At 37.9% G+C, this 23,944-nt stretch overlaps 1 protein-coding gene across 3 annotated transcripts in view; it reads left to right on the top strand.

Annotated features, from left to right (window-relative positions):
- Window positions 1-23,356, top strand: part of SPRYD7 (SPRY domain containing 7) — a 34,111-nt gene extending 10,755 nt beyond the window's left edge. The window contains exons 4-8 of one of the 3 annotated variants that reach the window (XR_009697540.1): window positions 1,408-1,510; window positions 5,472-5,542; window positions 6,922-7,132; window positions 9,809-9,899; window positions 23,281-23,356. Coding sequence is in view for 2 of the 3 variants with exons in the window: in XM_061171009.1 (XP_061026992.1) it covers window positions 1,408-1,510; window positions 4,802-4,899 (201 nt within the window). In the remaining variant the exon portion in view is untranslated. Of the gene's footprint in view, window positions 1-1,407; window positions 1,511-4,801; window positions 5,440-5,471; window positions 5,543-6,921; window positions 7,279-9,808; window positions 9,900-23,280 lie in introns of those variants that run through there. The other 2 variants (XM_061171010.1, XM_061171009.1) reach the window with 2 other exon arrangements.
- The last annotated feature ends 588 nt before the right edge of the window (window positions 23,357-23,944 follow it).

Genomic DNA, 23,944 nt, shown 5'->3' with positions numbered 1-23,944 from the left:
GTAATCATGTTTTTTTAATGAAAACAGACTTCTTCATTAAAAAAGCTAATCCTAGCCATCACTTAGCTTTATTATTTAAGTACGTAAACTGAAATGAAACAAAAGCAGCGTTTATCTTTCTGTGTTTAGTCTAACCCTGGCTTTGCTAAGATTTGAGGAGAATCTTTTATAGCGCTTAACACATTGACTCATCTGGGCCTTTGCTGTCTTCACTGGAAAGTGAGGGAGTTAAGACTAGATCATCTGTAAGATCTTTTTCTACCTTTAAAAGCTTGTAGGTTCATATAATTTATCCACAGTCAGAAATCCTTGAAGTGGTTGCTTCTTGGACTGTGATGGTTTCTATCGAAAGGTCTCCACTGTCTATTCTTAATTCTTCAAAGTAAAGCTCTCTTTTTGTCATCAATTAGTAAATATTGTACAAAGTCTTAAAGAGAGTTTTAAAAGTTCTTAAAAGTTTTGAAGTTTTGAATTGCATGGCAATTAAGAATAAGTTTTCCGAAGCCATACTGCATGAGGTTAAATCCCAGCTCTGCCACTTCCTAACTGTGCAAACTCAGGTAAATTATTTAGCCTCTCTGTGCTTTAACTACCTCATCTGTAAAATGGGGATAATAAAAATACCTATCTTACGAGGATTAAATGAGTAAATATGAAGTGCCTAGAATAGTGTTTGGTACATAATACAGATTATTTGTTTTCCAGCATTTTAATAATAGTAATTGTTATTGTGATTTTTGTACCATTAATAATGTACAAAGTAATATATTTTTATTCTGTTGTCTTTTTAAAGTCTTTTGAGCTGTTGTTTTTCTGTTTTTCAACTTGATACTAATTACCACTTATATGCAGTTGTAAATACCCACTTTACCTTGGTAATACACTTGACATATTTGAAGCCAAGGTAAAGAGATACAGAAATATATCATTTCTTTTTGGAAATATGTTGTATAAAGACAATTCATCACAATTGAAAGCAGTGACAGGTAATAATCCCTAATGGTGAAAACTTCACTGTTTTCCCCCCTTGAGATCAAATTCTATATATAAAGAACAGTGTTTTCTATATGAGTTTAAAAGGTCTCTCTGCTTACAGTATATAGTACTTATATCATCTTAATATTCAAAATATAAAATCCAGATTATCTGACTATAATACTAGGATTTAGTTTTACCTTTAATGTGGACTCTTGGGATTTTACCTTTCCCCCCCCACATAATCACCACTAATTTTTTTTAGCTCAGTTCAAGTAAATTCTACCTAACTGTAAACCTTAATACAAGCTATTGTGACCTTTTGCTTAGTTTTTTGTGTTTCCATCCTCCCCAATCAGTGCTTTCTGACTGTTCAGATTTTTATGGAACATGTATAGTTTTCCCCTTTTTAATATTTACTTTGCTTCCTAGGGTATTACATATGACCATGTAGAATTAAATGTATATTTGAATGGGAAAAACATGCATTGTCCAGCATCAGGTATACGAGGGACAGTGTATCCAGTTGTTTATGGTAAGCTAAAATATTTCTAAACATTATTAGATACATGTTAACTTTTGCTTGGCATTTTCATTAACTTTATAGCTGTCATTCAGAAGGCTGGACAAGTTAATAAGGACCTCTGTAGTGTACTCAGTAGGTTATCACAATCCCACTTGGCAGGACTAAGGAAAGTTTTTATTCCCCATATATTTAAAAAAATAAACTTGCTAAATACAATGATTATACTTAAATATGCAATAACCATATTCCCTTTTATATCATATAGTCTTATATTCTAGAAAGTTCCAAAAAGCTTTACGGAATTTACAAAAAGATATTTCTGCCAGTTGTTAGAGAGGGTTAGATGGCCAGGAAATGTTATTGTAAAGAATATTTTGGAAATAGGGATGGGAATTTCATGTAGATTGAGCATTGGTTACCTTTATAAAATTACCTAAATGTTAAAACTCTTCTGAGACAAATATTGACTTAGAATGGTTTCATATTGATTGTTTTGCTTTTGATAGCCATGTATGTGTGAGTACTATAGTTCCTGTACAAGTGTATCCCTCCAAGAATTGGGTTACTTAGAGATGACTCTGTACCAGTTAGTTACTTTAATTTTATTACAGAAAATTTCAAACATGTATAGAAGTAAAGAGAATAGAATAATGAACTTTCATGTACCCATCACTCAGCTTCAAACAATTATCAACTAGTAGCCAATCACGTTTCATCTCCTCCCTGCAGTCCTCCTGTTCTTCATCTCCCCCTCCTTGTAGTATTTTGAGGCAAATGCCAGACATTATACCAATTTATTCTTAACTATTTTATATGTATCTCTAAAAAATAAGGTGTCTCTCTATAAAAAATATACATAAGCACTGTGCCTTTATCACTCTATTCTTCATTTTTTATGTTATCAACTTTGAATCAACAGGTATATGATTTTTCTGCCTGTGGTTTTAGTTGCCCTAAAAACATTTTCTCATTTAATTACTTTAATCAATTAATCTAAGGATTTGAGCCATAATAAAAACTAATTGTTAACTTTTTTGTAGTAACTTACTGGAAAAGTAACAGTGTTTGTTCGGGATGGCAGAAAAATATACAGTAACAAAAATATTTAATAATTTGATAACAATCATAGCCTGTGCTTTATTTTAAGGTTTTCATTTATCTTCTTTTTTCCTAAATTGTTACTTTTCAGTGATTTTTGCCTTCTGTATCTTTGCATGTCTTTGCATGTAAAGGTGTATTTTTAAACTTGATATAGGTTAGTTTATTTGCAATATTGGGTAAGCCTAAAAGAAATGTATTTACTTAAATACATGGGAATGTAGCTTAATATTCAAAATAGTTTAGTCTGAGAAATGAAATAAATATCAGTAGAATGACTGAGTTATAAATGAATATAGCAAATGAGATTTTTATTCTAAATTGTTTCTTTGATTTGGCATTATTTTTAATGTAATAAAGTTAAAGGTAGTAAATTATATATAGTAATGTATTTTATAAATTGAAATTGATAAATCAGTCCAATTAAATCAAATATTTTAGCCAGATACTATCAAAGATAAAAATAAAATTCAAATTCCCTTACCCTTTGTCTTCTATCCCATCCCTAATGCTAGATCCATCCAGTCATTCATTTTGTCAGTTCTTACATTCAACCTATGGAGAGGCAACACTGCGTAACACTGAAGAAAAGTGTTGTTATGTCTCTGCACGTTCCAGACTTTCATTGTAGTTCTTGAATTCCCTATTCATTCTCCATAGATTGACCTTCCCTTCCAATTTATAGAGAAACAGACCATCAGTGGTAAACTCCAGCTTTCCTCCCCATCCTCCTGAAGCTTTTCTGGATCTACTCCAGTCTTGTCTTCTTCCCATCCCATCTTAGAGGAAGTGGTGCCCTTCATGTTCAAAAAACTGTCTCTGGTCTAGATTTCAAACTCCCCAACTCTGGGACTTTACTGTCATTATTTCATCTCTGTCTCATGTCATCAACCTCTCTCTTCAATGTCTGTTGAACATTCTGAATCATTCTCATTCCAAAATACCCTCCCTTAAACTCGTACCCTCACCAGTCCTCTGTTTACCCTTCTCTATATGTCTGCATTTCTTATAACAGCTTCCGTCACTGTTTATATTGTATTGTTCACCTGTTCTTCAACCGGTGTGGCTGCCTTTACCACCACTTCACTGAAGCCACCCTTGTTAAAATCACTAGTGAGTTCATGAATGTCAAATCCAGTACTTAACTTTTTTTCTGCATTTATTATGAAGTATAAAATACTAATGTGTATTAAACATATATGTGCAGTTTAACAAGTAGCTATAAAGTGAACACCCATATCATCATTATAGTCAAGATAATGAACATATTCATCACCCCTAAGTTTCCTCCTGCCCCCTTGTAATGCTTTTTACTCACCTCTCCCCACCCACCCCATGCAGCCACTATCTGCTTTCTGTCACTACAGATTATCTTGCATTTTTAGAGTATTATATAAATAGAATCATACAATTTGTATTCTTTTTTTGTCTGGCTACTTTTACTCAGCATAATTATTTTAAGATTTTTCCATGTTGTAGCATGTATCAACAATTCATTGATTTTTATTACCAAGTAGTATAGTTCATTGTGTGGATATATCACAGTTGTTTTTTCCCTTCACCTGTTAATGGCTATTTAGTTGTTTCCAGTTTTTGGCCATTACAAATAAAAGGTGCTGTGAACATTCATGTACAAGTCTTTGTGTGGATATATGCATTCATTTCTTGAGTAAATGCTGGTAAAAATATGTAGAAGCTAAATAAGGCCTGCAGTCTAATGAACAGTGTTAGTATCAGTGTTAGTTTTCTGGTTTGGATATTGTACTGTAGTTGTGTAAGATGTTACCACTAGGGGAAGCTGAGTGAAGGGTACACAGGAATTTCTGTATTATTTTTGCTACTCTTTGTGAATCTATAATTTTTTTAATAAAATATTTTTTAAGAAGTAATTTATCTTAATGTGTAAAATTGAGAAGATACAGGTAGGTAAATAAGGAAAAACTCAAATTACCGATATTTACATCATCTAGAAATAATTATTAATAATATTTTGATGTATTTCCTTTCAGTGTTCTTGATAGATTTTATTCTTCATTGTGGTTATTTTTACCCAATAGGATCATGTTTTGTAACCTGGATAGCAGATGCGTTTATTCTTCCTGCCTATTAATATCATGGCATTATGAAAACAGTTTATAATTTATGTATTCATTCAAATTAAGGTGTTTGCTTCTAATTTATTTTCTTTTTTTCTATCTCTAGTTGATGACAGTGCAATTTTGGATTGCCAGTTCAGTGAATTTTATCATACTCCTCCACCTGGTTTTGAAAAGATATTATTTGAACAGCAGATCTTCTGAATGTATTTGTTTTTGAAACTTGTATTTCTGCACTGTTAAAAGTGTTTACCATTTAATAAAGCTTTACCTGACCTACAGATGACAATATATCCTTAAAAATATGCTCGTTAATGTTGTCTAAGGAACCAATGTATACAATATACCATCCTGAAGTTGTGATTTAAAATACTTAGGTTTTGTGATAATGAAATCAGCATTTGGGGCAGTTTATTTAATTCTTATTTAAATAAATATAACTGTGGGTTTGATTAACAGTATTAAATGGAAATACATATATAGATATTTAAAAGGGAATCTTTCTTAAGATAAAATATTTGTTTTGATAGAGATACAGAGTTGGGTGGGGGTTTTTGTCATGCTGAAGTGTAGACCTCATTAACTATTTTAAGTCTGCAGTCCAATAATTTTGTGTCTCAGTGTCTTTTTTATATAGAGTATAACAAGGTGACAAATTTATGTTATTGGCAACTTCATTTTTGGCGATTTATTTACTATAAAATGTACCACTTTTCTTAAAATTTAAATTGCTTATTTTGTTTGTATGTCATTGCTTTTGATTTTCTTTGTGAAAGGAGATAAGTGTCGTAGTAGCTGTCAGAGTATTTTGTTGAAGACCATCATGCTGTGTTACTTCAATACCTGAGTAAGTAGTGGTTGATTGGTGATGTAGTGTACACAGCGGACATTTAGAATAGTATCATGCTTTCAACTTAAGTGGAAATGAGATTATTCTTTTAAGAACTTTTATTTAAATGTGCATTTTTCTGTAAGGAATAATAAAATATTAGTAATTAAGGACTATTCAGTACTATATTAAATACATGTTCTTCCTGTTAATTATACAGTAATTCACTTCACCCTTGATTATTTCAGAAGTTCGGAGATAAGTGAATTCTCTCCACAACCCTGAGCCTTTGCCTAGTTTTCAGGAAGAATCCCTGACCTTTAGATAACACCCTACTAAGCTGAACAAATCACTTCCTATATCTGGTACAGTCTCCTTTCCAGATGGGCATGCAAAGGATGCGTGCGTTTCACTCCGTTACCAACGTGGAGCAGTATGTTGTACTAGAAAAACAGGGCTTTAGAATTGAAGGAGATCTGAGTTGTGGTTTTGCCACCTGATCCCATTATCTCTTCAGGCAAGTTCCTCAGTCTTTCTGAGCGCAGGTTCCCCATTTATAAAAGGGATAATCATACCCTTGATAAGATTCTGTAACTCGTTAAATAATATTACATACGTAAAACACCTTCGTCATCGTAGGCAATTAATGAACGTAGCTTCTTTGTTGACTGCTCAGTGGTTTTCATAGTGTGGCCTTCAGACCGTCAGCCTCGGCCTCACTTGAGAACTTGTTAGAAATGGACACTCAGGCTCCACCCCCGACCCACTGAATCAGAAACTGCTGGGGATAGCACCCAGGAATCTGTGTTTGAACAAGCCCTTCGGGTGATTCTGATCCACACGAAAGATTGAGAACCACTGCTCAGGAGAGAATCCTTTGAGAATGATTGCCTACTCTAAATTTTCTAAGGATTTAAGACTATTTTTGACCCATAGACAAAAGAATCCTGCACAATATTTATTTATTGTTCATTTGATAGACACAAACGTGACAATGTGTTTTGAAAACATAGATATACCTGAGTAACATCTATTTACATAAATCCCAAATTTACCTCTGTAGATACATAGAATTGAACTAACTTTATATTGTTTATGCATTTTTATCTGACTTTCTGGCCTAGTAGTTTTAATTCATAAAGAATATGCTTACTTCGGAAAGAGAATTAATATAACTACTGTTTGCTCTCTTTATAATGTTACCTACCTCTTATTTATTTTTTTAAAAGCCAAGCTTTTTTTTTTAATCATCATATTCTTTTCTCAAGACTATCTTTGCTACCTCTAATCATACAGAATAGGTACAATACTAAAAATGGTACATGAGTTATATCCATGGCAACAGTTTGATGAAGTCTAGATGTGTTTTTAATTTCTAGGTATCTAATTTCTCTTAGGAAAATTACCTATAACCTCAGTCTAATCTTGAGGAAGATCATCAGACAAATTCCAGTAGGGGGGCGTCCTACAAAATACTTGAGCAGTACTCCGAACTGTCAAGGTCATCAAAAACAAGGAAAGTCAGAGACACTGTCACACCCCGGGGAGCCTAAGGGAACACGACAAGTCAATGTAATGTGCGAACCAGGAACAGAAAAAGGACATTAGGTAAAAACTAAGGAAATCTGAATAAACCATGGACTTTAGTTAATAATGTATCAATATGTTTATTAATTATAGCAGATGAACCATAATAATGTAAGATGTTAATAACAGGAGAAACTGGGAGAGGGGATATATAGGAACTCTGTACTATTGTCTCAATGCTTCTGTAAATCTAAACCATTCTAAAAAAATAAAGTCTATTTAAGAAACTACGTTGAGCTAGGAGAAATTTAAAAATAAAGCCTTTCTCGAAGCCAGTAGACCATTAGTATGATACATACCTATAGCCTAACTATTCAATGATAGCTAAATATAGACATGGATGGGACATAAAACATTCTTGTATTTTAACACACAAAAACCTGCATTTGTTCCTGGCTGAAGAGATTGTCCACTGTCTTGATTCTGTTTATTGCAAAAATCCATTTGTTCACACTGGTGTAGCTTTTTATACTCACATTGAAAATTAATCAGTGATTTATTATCCATGTTATTATTTCAGTGATTTAAACATTGCAAGGGATTTGCAATGTTAGATATGTGAAACAATGAAAATCTCATAAATAATAAGTTTACATTATTAAAAACCAGAAAAAGAGAATTTGGCTTTTAACTGCTTTTGGCTCATCAGTTAAGATTATTTGAATATATTTTCAACTTGGATTACAAACTATTATAATTTAAGAATGGTACAAAATATAATTTAAGACTTTTTAAAATCATTAACAAAAACAGACACATGTATGACAGTGTTGCTCACATCTCTTTTTTTTTTTACTGTATGTTTACTTTTTTAACCAAACGATTTTTTTTTTTTAATACTTTTTTGGTCACACCACACGCCATGTGGGATCTTAGTTCCCCGACCAGGGATGGAACCCATGCCCCTTGCATTGGAAGCGAGGAGTCCTAACCACTGGACTGCCAGGGAAGTCCCTGTACGTTTACTTCTTAATGTAAGTCTAGATGTGGACCAGCAAAAGCATAGCTGGAAATGGAAGTGAAATCTTAGACTAATCTTGATAAATTACATTAAATCAATAATTTCTTTTACATAATGTAAAAACACTAGATATTGTGAGTGGAAAATTTATAATCAAAACTGTGGAGTTTCCCTGTACATAGTACTCATAAATGGAATATAATCAACTACCACTTACATTAATTTGCATTATTTATGCAACCTGGCAGGGAAATACTTTGGGGAGCTAACCGGACTGCACGTGAATGAGTGGAAACAATAGAATCAATTAAACTCGGTGCAATAGGATATGAGACTCCCTTTCAACTTGCTCTTTTAAAAAAACAGAAGACCAAATTATTGAAATAATGAGTATAAACACAATGTTAGATATAATTAGCAATATAAATGAATCAGACACCACCCAAGACTTCTGTAGAAATTTAAAGGAAAAATTGTCCCAGTATTGGCTGAAATGTGTAATCTGTAGTTCCACAGGAATCATTACAATGTAGTCATTCAAAAATTGAATCATTTATGTGCTGTGTTTCATAAATACTTAAACACAATAGTCCCTGGCCTCAAGGAACTCTGTTAATAGTAATTCATTCATAAGTATGGCTCTGTAATACCCAAGATATATGAATGAAAAAAAAGTTGTGAAACATTTGTATGTATAATCTGATTCATGGTCCAGTGGGTAGGACCCAGTGCTTTCACTGCCGGGGCTGGGGTTCAATCCCTGGTCCCGCAAGCATGGCACAACCAAAAAAAAAAACAAAAAACTAGAGCCTTATGTATAAGAAAAATATGATGTAATATATACATCAAAAATACCATATCTTGAGAATAAGATTACAGGGATCTAGCTCTTTCATTGCAAATTTATCTGATAATTTTTTTACAATAAACATACTATTTTGGGGAAAAGAATTTTAAACGAGGAAAGAACGTGACTCTGGAGGAAGCCCTGTACACTAGAGAATGGGGGAATTTTACATTCACACTTAGAAATCTAAAAGGCTGCAGTAGAATCACAACACAATTAACTTAAGTACAGGATAAAAAGTGTTTCATGGCAATTCATCTTAAAGGATTCAGAAATTTTAGTCTATGCCATGCCTGGCACCACTACAAACTGGGTCCCCAGACCCAGGCAAGTAAGTGCTAGTGAAGCCACATGTGGAGTAGACCAGTTCCAGCAGACACTGCACTTGAAATCAAGGGCAGTGATAAACCAGCAAAGGCTACCAGGCTGCTGAGCAGCTGCTTAATTAACTCATGCATGAATGAATGAATGGTCCTTGACACTGGGAATGTTGGAAGAATGTATTCAATCCACTGGGCTATTGAAGCTGGTATGACTTGTGAAATGCTAATCATTTGAAGAAGTTGACTAGAAATAAAGCCAAAAAAAAAATAATAATCTGTAGATTCATGTGTGTGATTCTCACAAATGTATTTCAGGAAAGACAGTCATAGATGTGTTTCAGATATCTGATGGTTCATCACTTGAAAAAAAATGGGTAGATTTATTCTCTGTTGCCCTGGAGGAAGAATTATTAGAAGGTACAGGGAAGCAGATTTTAATTTAAGATGGAAAAGAACTTTCCTACTTAGTTCACTACTGAAATTGCTGCCTTGCAAAGAAATGAACTTCTGGTCCCTGGAATTGTTTTAACAGTTGTTTTTAAAATGTAGGTTTTGTTCTTATTCAGGTATGGAGAGCAGGAAACTACTGCTGTTGAAAAAGATAGTGTTACAGTTTCCAAGAGGAGAGGGCACACCTTGCCACACAGGGACTCACAGGTAAGCATCAGGGTTGGTCAGGAGGCAGAAGGAGCAAGGGGAAGGCATGGGCGTGAGCCCTTATTGTGGTTTCCATGTGCAAGGCAGGGTAAGCATACTCAGGATTGGCTAGTTTGAATAGTTTCAGCAGGCTCTGGGGTACGGGGGCTGTCCCAAATTGTCTGGTACCTGGCCCTGGGGTGAGTAGGACAGGGAAATATTGATTGACATGGAATGTAAGAGCCAGGTAAGGAAGGTGGGGGGCTCTGGATTGGTTGGTTTACAAATGAAAGGCAGGCTCCTTGGGGCGAGTGGTTTGCCTTCTCTAGGAATTAGCTAACCGTGGGTGAAGCAGTCCCTCCTCTGACAGTAAGGCCCCAGTAAAGCATCAAGAATACAGAAAATAAGAAAATATAATCAATACACAGGCTAGATGACTATCCCAGAGATCTCATAAATATGGTTCCCGCTGGGTTAGAGACCAAACTAGATGTTTTCTTAAACTTTGTGATTCCGAATCATTCAGACTATTGCCGAGTCTCCAAATAAGTTAAATTGAAAACAAGGAAATAGGAGATGCAGGATCTCCAGGGATTTATACAAGGATTTGTCACATTAAAATTTGTGTTACAATGGAACAGGATAGAAAGCCCAGAGAGGGCTTCCCTGGTGGCGCAGTGGTTAAGAATCCGCCTGCCAATGCCTGCCAACACGGGTTCGAGCCCTGGTCCAGGAAGATCCCACATGCCACGGAACAACTAAGCCCATGTGCCACAACTACTGAGCCTGTGCTCTAGGGCCTGAGAGCCACAACTACTGAAACCCGTGCTCCTAGAGCCCGTGCTCCTCAACAAGAGAAGCCACCGCAATGAGAAGCCCACGCACCGCAATGAAGAGTAGCCCCTGCTCGCTGCAACTAGAGAAAGCCCGCGCAGCAACGAAGACCCAACACAGCCAAAAATAAAATAAATAAAATAAATAAATTTTTTTTTAAAAAAAGAAAGCCCAGAGATAAACCCACACACATATGGTCACCTTATCTTTGATAAAGGAGGCAAGAGTATACAATGGAGAAAAGACAGCCTCTTCAATAAGTGGTGCTGGGAAAACTGGACGGCTACATGTAAAAGAATGAAATTAGAACACTCCCTAACACCATACACGTAAATAAACTCAAAATGGATTAAAGACCTAAATGTAAGGCCAGACACTATAAAACTCTTAGAGGAAAACATAGGAAGAACACTCTGACATAAAATCACAGCAAGATCCTTTTTGACTCACCTCCTAGAGAAACGGAAATAAAATCAAAAATAAACAAATGGGACCTAATGAAACTTAAAAGCTTTTGCACAGCAAAGGAAACCATAAACAAGATGAAAAGACAACCCTCAGAATGGGAGAAAATATTTGCAAACGAAGCAACTGACAAAGGATTAATCTCCAAAATGTACAAGCAGCTCATGCAGCTCAGTATCAAAAAAACAAACAGCCCAATCCAAAAATGGGCAGAAGACCTAAATAGACATTTCTTCAAAGAAGATATACAGACTGCCAACAAACACATGAAAGGATGCTCAACATCACTAATCATTAGAGAAAGGCAAATCAAAACTACAATGAGGTATCACCTCACACCGGTCAGAGTGGCCATCATCAAAAAATCTACAAACAATAAATGCTGGAGGGGGTGTGGAGAAAAGGGAACCCTCTTGCACTGTTGGTGGGAATGTAAATTGATACAGCCACTATGGAGAACAGTGTGGAGGTTCCTTAAAAAACTAAAAATAGAACTATCATATGACCCAGCAATCCCACTACTGGGCATGTACCCTGGGAAAACCATAATTCAAAAAGAGTCAAGTACCACAATGTTCATTGCAGCACTATTTACAATAGCCAGGACATGGAAGCAACCTAAGTGTCCATCGACAGATAAATGGATAAAGAAAATGTGGCACATATATACAATGGAATATCACCCAGCCATAAAAAGAAATTGAGTTTTTGTAGTGAGGTGGATGGATCTAGAGTCTGTCGTACAGAATGAGGTAAGTCAGAAAGAGAAAAACAAATACCATATGCTAACACATATATATGGAATCTAAGAAAAAAAAAAAAAAGGTCATGAAGAATCTAAGGGCAAGTCGGGAATAAAGACACAGACCTACTAGAGAATGGACTTGAGGATATGGGGAGGGGGAAGGGTAAGCTGTGACAAAGTGAGAGAGTGACATGGACATATATATACTACCAAATGTAAAATAGGTAGCTAGTGGGAAGCAGCTGCGTAGCACAGGGAGATCAGCTCGGTGCTTTGTGACCACCTAGAGGGGTGGGATAGGGAGGGTGGGAGGGAGACACGAGGGAGGGCATACTGTGTTATGTATACATATAGCTGATTCACTTTGTTATACAGCAGAAACTAACACAATATTGTAAAGCAACTATACTCCAATAAAGATGTTAAAAAAATAAAAAAGTACAGCAAAGAACCAAGGAAAAATCCATAAATAAATAAAATATAAAATGATATATTGCAAAAAAAATTTGTGTTAATTCTGAAAAGGGGAGATGATATTATAGTTTATTGAGGAATGTAGTGCTAGTTCAACACGGTAAATAAGAGGTTTCACACAGTTTTGTGAGTAGACGGAAGTGACTTACCAGTGATGAACAAGAAACTGTGAAATTGTATATTTGGGGATAAATTGTATGATGGTCTCCTAGGTCTTATTTAAGGTCACACAAAGATCTCTGAAGTACCAGCCCAGTGTGTGGTCACAATCAAAAGCATATGTAAAATGCTATTATCAGAAAGGGTTTTGAAAATTAAGCAGAGAATCTTATCAACCATGATAAGAAACAAGACACAAAACTTGTCCTTCCTGACCTATGTTTGGTTCACTTATTGCATTTCTGGTGAAAAGGTGAGTTGAAGAAGCTCAAGGAAGAAGAGCACCAGTGACCCAGAGAAGGCACACGAGACACAACAGCCTTTCAGTCTGGAAGTCAAGGCTGAGGAGGAACATTATCCCAATCTATAAAATCGTGGTGAGTGTGGATGGCTGCGATGAACTTGGACTTGCTGTCAAATTCCAGAACACTAATAATTAAGGCAGCAACCCTTGAAACTTAAGGAAAAGAATATTTAGAGGCAAAAAGCTCCATATTATCTTCATGCTGTGTAAGAAACAGGATTGCGAGGTGGTATAGGGAGAGGTCGTTTTGAAACTGAATTGTTAAACGAGAAGGCATCTTGGAGACCATTTGTCCAAATCCTCACTCCCCCCATGGGTAAAGCGGCCCAAGAGAGATTAGGTGTCTTTGGCAAGGTGAAACAGTAAAATCCAGGTAATTCAGTATTCATTAAATAAATATAAGCACTTACTCCTTCAGGCACTGTATAAAGTTCATTCTACACTGCCATGTGATTAGATAAATCCGTTAACAATTTCTAAAGGAAAGGTTTCTAAAGGGTTTTTGATAGAAGCTAGGAATTTAGGAGTATATCCGTTTTAACGCTGAGAACATGAAAGATAGTTTAGCAGTCCTACAAAACACATCCTAATACAACTGTCCGAGACTGAACAAAGGCCAGGATAGACCATTAGATAGATTCACATTTGATTACCCTTATTCAGTGGCTGGTTCTTGTAAAGGTGCCAAAAATGATGAAATAAATATCTGCCTTTCAGGATTATCTATGTGACAGCTCTCCATTAGCATAAATAAACAGCAGTTAATGATTCACTGACTGTCATTCCTGGGTAATGTGCAGACATGGAGGTGTGGCCTCAAAGACAGTTAATGAGAAAACGTGTTTTTTGGCCTTGTGTTATATTGTAATTAGATTGGACTATGTATACTGAGGCTTAGAAATTTACAATACTTTAAAGAAGGGGCTTCCCTGGCGGTCCAGTGGTTAGGACTCCATGCTTCCACTGCAGGGGGCGAGGGTTTGATCCCTGGTTGGGGAAACAGGACCCCGCGTGCTGTGTGCGGTTAATTTTTTTAAAAAAACTAATGAATTTTACTACAACATGTCTTCTGTTGGCATTCCTGAATTTTTTCCTGGACCTTGTTCCTCCCATTAAACTCATTTTTAGAAAAGGCTCAGTATTTGCTGGACTTTACAGATTCAGACTTTATGAAGATTCAAACAATGAAGCCCCTCTTTTTAAAACAATGTTTGGGGAATTCCTTGGCGGGCCAGTGGTTAGAATCCAGTGCTTTCACTGCCATGGCCCGGATTCAATCCCTGGTCGGGGAACGAAGATTCCGCAAGCAGCGTGGCATGGCCAAAAATAAAAAAATTTTTTTGAAGGATACTTTAAAGCAAATATAATAATAGAAGTTAAATTACAGGGAAAATGTTTAAACTCATCACAAGAACAATGTTCCCACATTTTAGAAGCATACATATATCTTCTTGTAAGCAGTTGTCACACTAGTTATAAAACAGTTCCTGCCTATTTGTTAAGGATTTTAGAAAATAAGATTGGCATACTTACTGGCATAACTTATGTATTATCCGTAACTCTTCTCAGAAATGGTGGTAGAAAATTTTCTTTTTGATTCTTTTGGGAAGACTGAACTTATTCATTCAACAAATATTTTTCAGCATCTACTATGTGCCAAGCACAAGGCTGGGCTAGATGGAAGGATGAGTAAGGCAGTCTTCACCTTGAAGGAAGCACATGATCATGCTTATGGCTCCATAACATTTACGCTCCACCAGCAGGAACAGAAGGAAATTGACATAGACTTGTTTTTTCTAGCATTACAGTGAAAATATGTCACGGTAACAAGTAGACTAGAATCATTCTGTATTTCCTTCAGTCAGATGCTCAGTTGGTGGGGTTTCTACTTGAATAACCCAAACCTTCATTCCCAAAAGAACCCAGTAGTCAATTATCTTGTTTTTCTGTTTGTTTGTGTCTATGGTTTCCATTAACCCTTAACATTGGTCATGGAAATACTAAAGACACCCCAGAAAATCCCCCGTGTTCCAGACATAGTCCTCCTTGTCCCCATTGTGTAGCAGCAACTCACTTTCCCTTTGGTAATTAAGGTCAATCACTTTAGTCATTAGAGTAACCCTTTTTCTGCCTGTTGGTTCAATGGCATGAGGAGCCCAAAATGGCCAGGTGGAAGCCTCACCATCCAATCTAATAGAACCACTGTTATTTCCGCTGGTGGAAAGATTTTCTCTTTGGGGATGAAGACCTCCCAGCCAGCAGAGCTCAGGGTTATCAGGATGAGAAGCGAAAATTACCTGGGAGTGAGTTATTGGGTATAACAGTAAGAAGAGCCACTCCTACTTTCACCCCTTGATTCTGGACCATGTGTTCCGGTTATGTTCCGGAGACAGCAGGGTTCTTCCCCAAGGGGCACCTGCCTCCTCTTTAATCAAGGAGCTTTGGGTCTGTGAATTGACTTACATTTGGAAACTGGATAAGATGCCATGACTGTCCACGGTGGTGACTCAAGTCAGGTGTTTGGCTACCAGACCTGAAGTTTTCCCCTCTCATATAGATCAAGCAGTACTCTAACAGACTGTCTACCTATTTTATTCCTAGGAATAGCATGATAAATTAACCACCATCAAAGATCTCTGCAGGCCAAGGCATTCTGATTACCCCTCACAGTAGATGCATCCAATTTGTCTTTGGTGATTAAGTGCTACCACTACCTCTGCCACTCTGAGATCCATTATCCCCATTAGAATTGGAAAGACCATATCAGTGGTAGTACCTTTTACCTGGTTTACCGAGGAAAGCAACCACAGAGCTCTCCTTTGAGAGAGCTTGCAGGGGCTCCACTCATGAATGCAATTCTCAATGCTTTAGTGAAGGAGATGTGCTCTGGGCCTTGTCATGGAGCATAGCTGGGGGTCAGGAATGAATAATGATGTGATGAGAACAGTAAAGGAATATTTTTTACCATCTTCTGGGCTCTGTTCACAATTGAATAATTTTTTCCTAATAACATGCGCTTTTTAGATTTTGTAGACATTTTAGAGCATGGCAGAAGATTACAGAAAGATATTAGAGTATTTCATGAATCAAAGCCTCAGGAGGGCCAGAAACCAGGAAAGTTTCTGGATTCCTCAGCTGCATTCATGTGTGTCTCTTCTTTTTAAAATTTTGCCATCATTATGACAAAATTCCCATCCTCAGTCTTGGATCTCTCCATTCACATTCTAGAAAAAGAAGCTGAGAGAATTCCCTGGCGGTCCAGTGGTTGGGACTCTGTGCTTCCACTGAAGGGGGCACGGGTTCGCTCCCTGGTGGGGGAACTAGGATCCCACAAGCTGCATGGCGCGGCCAAAAAAAAAGTTAAAAAAGAAGCTGATTTCTCTTTCTCCTATTTTATCAATTTTCCTGGAGCCTCTACTGACCAAAGCCAAATTCAGTTTCAATTCAGTTTCAGATTGAAAGGCATGCTTTTAACTGGCCAGTTAGCAAGTATTTTAAAGAGCAAATACCTTTCACATCAGTTTCCACAAATGCATCCAACATCATGCTTTAAACTGGGAACAGTGCTTGGGGAATTACACAGTGGTATGTATAAACCTGAACAGGCTGTACTCACAAGGAAAAATATGTGATTTATCTAAGCATAGTAAATACTTCAGAGTTTAGATTTCAGAGTAGGAATGTCTCATGTAAACAGTAGCAGTGACTCCCTATAGCAAAATTTCTAAGCATGAGAATACATCAAATTTTTGTAAAGAACATTTGCTCAGTAATATCTTTGCCCTTTTATTTAGAGGGTAGAAGAGGGAAGAAGTTTGAAAAACATACTTATACTACCTTCTCTTTTCTCATATCCTTTTCCTTACCATAAAATAAAATCACCATGCACTGAATTTCAAGACCAATGCCATATCACTAAAGCTGTCAAGTTTTGCAAATTTACACGATGACAGTTCAGTGCTCCTTGACTGGCAAACTTCTCTCTGGGTGTGGGTGTCCCTGAAGCCTCCCAGATCCCTGCGTCATACTGCTTCTCAACCACACAGTAGCCAGGCCTTTAAAGGAGAAACGTAAAACTCATACAGTCAGATGAAGCAGATTTGTACTCTGTTAACTCTGTCTTTTGCCTACAGAATGTAGGGTCCTTGAGGTGCCTGACATATATTGTGTTTAAACAGGCTCCATCATTTCAAAAGCAAATGGTAGGAATATTTGCCGAGAAGAACATACCTGAAACATTACATTCTGATCCATGGGCAGTGAAGGTTCCATTTTCCTGTTCTTTTCCACCTGGGTTTTGGTTCTTATCCCTGCTGTACCCTCTGATTAATACTTATCTTCTCAGGGTTGTGGTTTCGTGGTTTTTGGCTGCCACTTCCTGCCAAAGCTACTTGGTATCTCTATATATCTAAGAGGGTCCCATCAACTTATGCCCTTCCTTTTTTCCTTTTCCCATCTACTATGTTGATTGCACTTGAACTCAATGAACTTTCAGTCCCTGGATTCCTTTATTTTAATCAATGGAGCTTTCTAACTAAATTGGCACACTAACTCCTAAGCAAGCCAGACCTGCATGTTTGATTAACCATACTGCTAGTCATAGTTAGCTTGGAAAAAGTGTTCCAACTTCCAGACCTTTGGGAAAATCAAAGTGAGTTAGAAGCACCAGTTCGTAGAAACATGAGCCAATCTGGACAAGCCCAACTATTTTGGGAAGTAGATAGCCTCAGGTACACAGTTATGGATTAGGATTAATCATAATCCTATTTATGACATACTTTCCTCAATGGTCCTTAGGTGGCCTCTTCCAGTAGATATGATTATATTGGTATAGATATAAATATAGATGTAAATATAGATAAGCACCCATGAACTCACCATCTAAAGCAAAAATTAAGACCTTGACAAATTATGTCACTTAGAACAACAGAAATTTATCCATTTCTAGTTCTGGATGGTAGAAATACAAAAATATGTCCAATCTCTGTCTCTGTCTTCACATGGCCTTCTCCTCTGTGTTTCTCTGTCTCTTATAAAGACATCAGTCATTTTGGATTTAAGGTCCACCCTACTCACGTATGATGTCATCTTAGAGAATTACATCTGCAAAGTCCAAATAAGGTTTCAAGAGTCAGAACTTCAACATACTTTTTGGGGGACGCAGTTCAACCTATAACAGTATATAAGTGTCCAAATTTAGAAGAAAATGCCAAACCATTTCCTAAAGTAGTTAAAAAATGTACACTCCCACCACCATTGAAAAAACTTGGTATTATCAGACTATTTAAATTTTTACCAACGGAATGAGTATAAAATGGTATGTCATTGCAGTCTGGGTTTATACTTCCAAACTAATAATTATGGTAAACATTTCTCCATATATTTATTGCCCTTATATTTCTTCTTTTTTTTTTTCCTGTTGGGCTACTTATGCTTTTTTTTTTTTTTTCTTTTACTGATCTGTTGGAGTTCTTTGCATATTCATACCAATCCTTTGCCAGTTTTATGTATTTTGAGTATCTTATATATATAACTTTTCACTTTCTCTAAGGTAACTTTGATGAACAAAAGTTCTTAATTTTATATAGTAATATTTATCAGTCTTTTATGGTCAATATTTTTTGTGTCTTCTTTGCAATATCTTTCCCTATACCAACGTCTTAACTGTGTCTATCTCTAATTTTCTACAATGAATTTTAAATATATTTTGGGGGGATGTCTGTTCAATCTACCAATAATCAAGAGAAGATTGTTGAAATCTCCCATTACAGTGGTGAATTTACCCATTTCTGTCTGTCTTTCCATCATTTTTGTTTCATGAATTTTGCATCCCTTTGTTTATTACATACATAGATGCTATGCATCTTTTTGCTGTTGGCTTTAGATGCATTTTATCTAATACTACTGTAGATAAACCAACTTTATTTTGATTAGTATTTTCCTGATGTATCATTTTGCATTCATTTATGTACAGCCTTTGCATTTTCCTTATGCTTTAGGTTTGTCTCGTGTTAGCAGCACATACTTGGATTTTTTTTTTTTATAAATTTATTTTTTATTTTATTTATTTTTGGCTGCGTTGCATCTTCATTGCTGCGCGTGGGCTTTCTCTAGTTGCGGCTAGTGGGGGCTATTCTTCGTTGTGGTGCGTGGGCTTCTCATTGCGGTGGCTTCTCTTGTTGCGGAGCACGGGCTCTAGAGCGCAGGCTCAGTAGTTGTGGCACATGGGCTCAGTAGTTGTGGCTCACGGGCTCTAGAGCGCAGGCTCAGTAGTTGTGGCGCACGGGCTTTGTTGCTCCATGGCATGTGGGATCTTCCTGGACCAGGGCTCGAACCCGTGTCCCCTGCATTAGCAGGCGGATCCTTAACCACTGCACCACCAGGGAAGTCCCCATGCTTGGATTTTTTTAAAAATCCAAATTGTCAATCTTTTTCTTAAACTGATTAATTTAGTTCATGTATATTTGCTGTAATTATTTATATATTTGGACCTGTTTCTGTGATCTTAATATTTTATTTCAGTCTGACCCACTTTTTCTATACTTATTGTTAACCATTTCTTTAATAGGTATATATTCCCCTAATGAGAGCTTTATTGTACTCTCATATCTCTTCATCTCTACTCCCCAAATCTACATCATGTTATTACCTACACTTTAATGCCAGCTTATTGGGAATATGTGTTCTTTTTTCTTTAGTCATAGCTATTCTTTTAAGTCAAACAAATTTTACCAGTGGACTTGATCAACTTTACTTCACATATCTCTTGCAATATCTACTAGATTTTCTCTCCCCTTATTTAAGCCCTTGGTCCAAAACAAGTTTCCAATGTAGTCTTTGTGTGATAAATTTTCTGGAGACTTCTATGCCTGAGAATATTTTTTAATCATGCCCTTACTTTTGAGTGGCAGACTGGACATAGGAAAGAGGCTGTTTCTGATTTCTGTTCCCTCAATATTTTGAAAATACCACTCCACTATCTTCTTGAATCACTTGTTGCTGTTGAAAAATTTGATGTCAACCTGACTTCTGTCCTCTTTTTGTGATCTTCTCTTTCCCTTTACAGTATTTTAGAATTTTCTCTGCTTCTTTGAAATTCTTAATTTTACTATAAAATTTCCTGGTATGGATTTTTTCATTATTACTCCTCTATAACCCTTTCAATCTTTCATCTTTTATAATTACAGAAATTATCTCAATTTCTCCTCAAACATTTCTTCCTCTTCATTTTTATTTTTCCTCTCTTTCTAGGATTCTTATTAGCCACATGGTAGTACTTCTACTTCTATCTTCCAAATAACCTAGCTTTTAAAAAATATTTTATGTCTTTGTCCTTTCCTCCTTCCTTCTGAAAGATTTCTGTCACCTGTTCTCCCAAGTTGCTAATTTGTTCTGCAGCCCTATCCATTCTGTTATTTATCCATCTGATGCGTTCTTTTCAACTATTATATTTTTCACATCTAAGATTTCTTATCAGTTTGTTTTCTTGTTTTTGTTTATCTTGCCATATATTCTTTTCTCTCTTTGTATGTTTATTGGGCCAAAATTAAATTAGAGTCATTTGTTTTCATATGTATACTTGGATTCTGTAATCTAGTATGTTATTTTTCATTTCAAATAGTTGTGCTTCTCAAATCTCTTGTTACTTTGATGTGTAAATTCATTTTCCCCTGGAGGTAGAGGCTTCTCTGTCTGGTAATGCATAGAGAGGAAGGCCAGTCCTAATTAGGTCATTCCCAGGCAGCCCCAGTTAGCCCAGAGGGTGGGGTGGATTAGGCCCAAGGTGGGGAAAGAAGCCTGGGCACAAGAAAACCAGGGTCACTCATTCCCAACCACAAAACACTGAAGTCAGGACTTTACTCTTTGTCTTTCAGGGATCTTCAGCATTAGAAGGAGACTCTCTTGCACTGTAATTTGCCAGCCCTGGGGGTTTGGAGGGGAAGGGGAAACAAACCCAAAATAGTCCTCATTGAATTAGTCCTCATTCCAAGCACAATTATTGAATCTAAAGTTGTGAATCTAATTTGTTGCGTATCACTGGGAGGCCAGTCCCTGGCAGATTACCCATCAAGGGGCAAGATTTGTGCTTACATTCTCTTTCAGTGAGTACCAGGAAATCTCCTCTGTCCAGTTTTTCAAGAATTTCCCAATTCCATCCCTTCACATTTCTTCTTCTGTGATTCTTTTCCCTCCCCTACTTCTTCAGACATCTATTAAGGCCTCCTGCAGGTCAGGCACTGTGCTAGGTCCGGATTCTGACAGATGTGAAGAGCAAATGTACTTCAGAAATTCAAAACGGGGGAACAGGAGTGGGACCAAGGCTAGAACATTAAAGACAAATTTGGCCTCCTTTCCCTGGCAGCAAAGCAAGGAGAGAGGTGCTGCCTTCCTCTGAGGTGGAACCTAGAGATGGTGATGGAAAGGTGTTCCAAGCCAGTGGTTCTAACTTTGGCTGCTCCTAGAACCACCTGGGGAGCTTTTTAAAATCCTAATGTCCAGACATACACAGTGTCAATTAAATCATAATCTGTGGGGCTGGAACCCAGGCATCAATATTTTTAAAATTCTCCAAGTAAACCCAATATACACCCAAGTTTGAGAACTACCACTTGACTATACAGGCAGGCACCAGGTTTAGAATCAGGAGTCCTGGGTTAAATCCCACTATGGGTTGAATTGTGTCCCCCAAAATTCCTATGTTGAAATTCTAACCCCCAGTTCCCTAGAATATGACTTTATCTGGAGATAGGATCTTTACAGCGGTAATCAAGTTGAAACGAGTTCACTAGGGTGAGCCAATATGACTGGTGTCCTTTTTTTTTTTTTAATTTATTTATTTTATTTATTTATTTTTGGCTGCGTTGGGTCTTCGTTGCTGCGTGCGGGCCTTCTCTATTTGCGGTGAGTGGGGGTCACTCTTCGTTGTGGTGCGTGGGCTTCTCACTGCGGTGGCCTCTCGTTGCGGAGCACGGGCTCTAGGATGCGGGCTTCCGTAGTTGCGTGGCATGTGGGATCTTCCCAGACCAGGGCTCAAACCCGTGTCCCCTGCATTGGCAGGCGGACTCCCAACCACTGCGCCACCAGGGAAGTCCCTGACTGGTGTCCTTAAAAAAGAGGAAATTTGGAGACAGACATGCATACAGAGAGTGAAGACAGCCATCTACAAGCCAAAGAGAAAGGCCTGGAAAAGATCCCTCCCTCACAGCCCTCTCGGGAGGAACCAACACCACCTTATTTCAGACTTCTAGCCTCCAGAACTGTGAGACAATAAATTTATGTTGTTTAGCCACCCAGTTTTGGGTACTTTGTTATAGCAACCCCCTCAAAATAATACAAATTCCGACGTAGCCATGCTTCAACTATGCAAATAACTTCTCTTAGGGTGCTTCAATTACCTTACCAGGAAAACAGAGGATAAACCCTCCCTCGCAGGGTCGCTGAGAAGTTTAAATGAGATAAGGTAAATGAAGAGCACCCAGCACCCACACTGGAACACAGTAAGCGCTCAGTAAATGCTAGCTGAGTCTGAGTCTTTACTGCTTGAATAAACCAAGTAGCTCTTTCAGCTTACCCGACTGTGGTCAGCTCGGCAGCCTGGGGATGCAGCCTCCTACTGACAGGATCCGCCCTAGGCCCTCAGAAAACAGAGTGAAAGGCTTTGCCGGCTCCGGGCAACCCCTTTCCACCCTGTGCCTTGGCCTAGGGAGCCCCTAAGCTTTCTCTTCAACCCTGTCTAGCAAGCAACCCTTGCTCCCGAGGACGGCCTCTAGGAGGCGCGCTGTCTTCAGAGCTCGGGCCTGGACTCGCCCCTCGGGCGGAGGGAACGCGGAGAACGGATCTGAGGCCCGGCAGAGGGCGCGCCTCCAGCTGTCCCCCTTCCTCCCCATGGCAGTTTGCTCGCAGTAACTTGGGAAAGAGGAAACGCTCACTTTCCAGGGCTTCGCTGAGCGCGCCCTGATGCCCCGTGTGCTACATCACTTACTCTGGACAGTCCTGTTCTTTTCTCACAGATGAGTAAGTTAAGGCTCAGAGAGGTTAAGTAACTGGCCGAAAGCACACAGCTAGTGGAATAGAACCCAGCTCTGCCTGACTCCAAAAGCAGCAAAACACTTTTGTGGCCAGAATAAGCCCCAAGTGTCCAGCTCTCCAGAGGGGGCCAAGTGACTTGCAGGCCTAGTCATGGGCCCAGCAAAAGACCCCAGGGACAAGAGGGCCAAAACAGCTTTTATTAATACTTTCCTTTTCTCCTCAGAACCTGCTGCTGCTTCTGCAGCCCTGGGTATGTCTGTCTCTCTTTGCATCCGCTGGTGATTTTTTTTTATTATTATTTATTTATTTGTTTTTTACCGCCCTAATTCTGAAAGTGAAGATGTTGAGGATTAATTCCTTTTCCTTCTTTTCTCCTGTTCTTTGTCCCTCAGGATGATTTTCACAGTCACTTCAAAGGAGTATATAGCACAGTGTAGGAGCAAGTGTTTTGTTTATTGCCTCTCCATTGAAGGAGTCAGGACACATTAAAAAAACAACAGTAGTAACTACATGTAATTGACTGCTGAGGCCAACGGCAGAGTTTTTCCTCCAAGACATGGTCTCCTGTGCCAGAAAAGGAGATGATGTTGATGTTCTGTGTCACTGAATTTGTGCTCTGCGGCTGTCCAGGTGATATTCTCCAGCTCCTTCCTGCAATCATCCATCCACCCACCCACCCATCCATCCTACCAGTAGTTCAGGGCCCACAACATGCAAACCATGGAGAAGTGTACCTTGCTAGGTATCTGCAGTTGTGGTCCAGCAGGGCAGCGCTCACGGGAGAACTGGCACCAAGTGCATATTCAGAAAACACTCTTTAATGCAGGACATACTCATGAAAAAGATGCCAATTCTTTCTGGACATTTTGTTGTTTGGTCTTGTAGCAATTCTTTTTAAGAGTATAGGAGTGATTACAGGAGCAGCTGGAGGCTGGAATTCTGGTCCTCTCTATTGCACTCACCAACCCCAAATTGAGCCTGTGGACAAGGCCCTTGGCTTCTGTGTTTGTAAAACAAGGAACACAGGCTCCTTTCTGACTCTGCTGGTCTCTCATG

The sequence above is a fragment of the Eubalaena glacialis genome, chromosome 16 (genome assembly GCF_028564815.1).
Source record: "Eubalaena glacialis isolate mEubGla1 chromosome 16, mEubGla1.1.hap2.+ XY, whole genome shotgun sequence".
NCBI classification, from domain to species: Eukaryota; Metazoa; Chordata; class Mammalia; order Artiodactyla; family Balaenidae; genus Eubalaena; species Eubalaena glacialis.
This window is presented reverse-complemented; position numbering and strand designations above follow the sequence as displayed.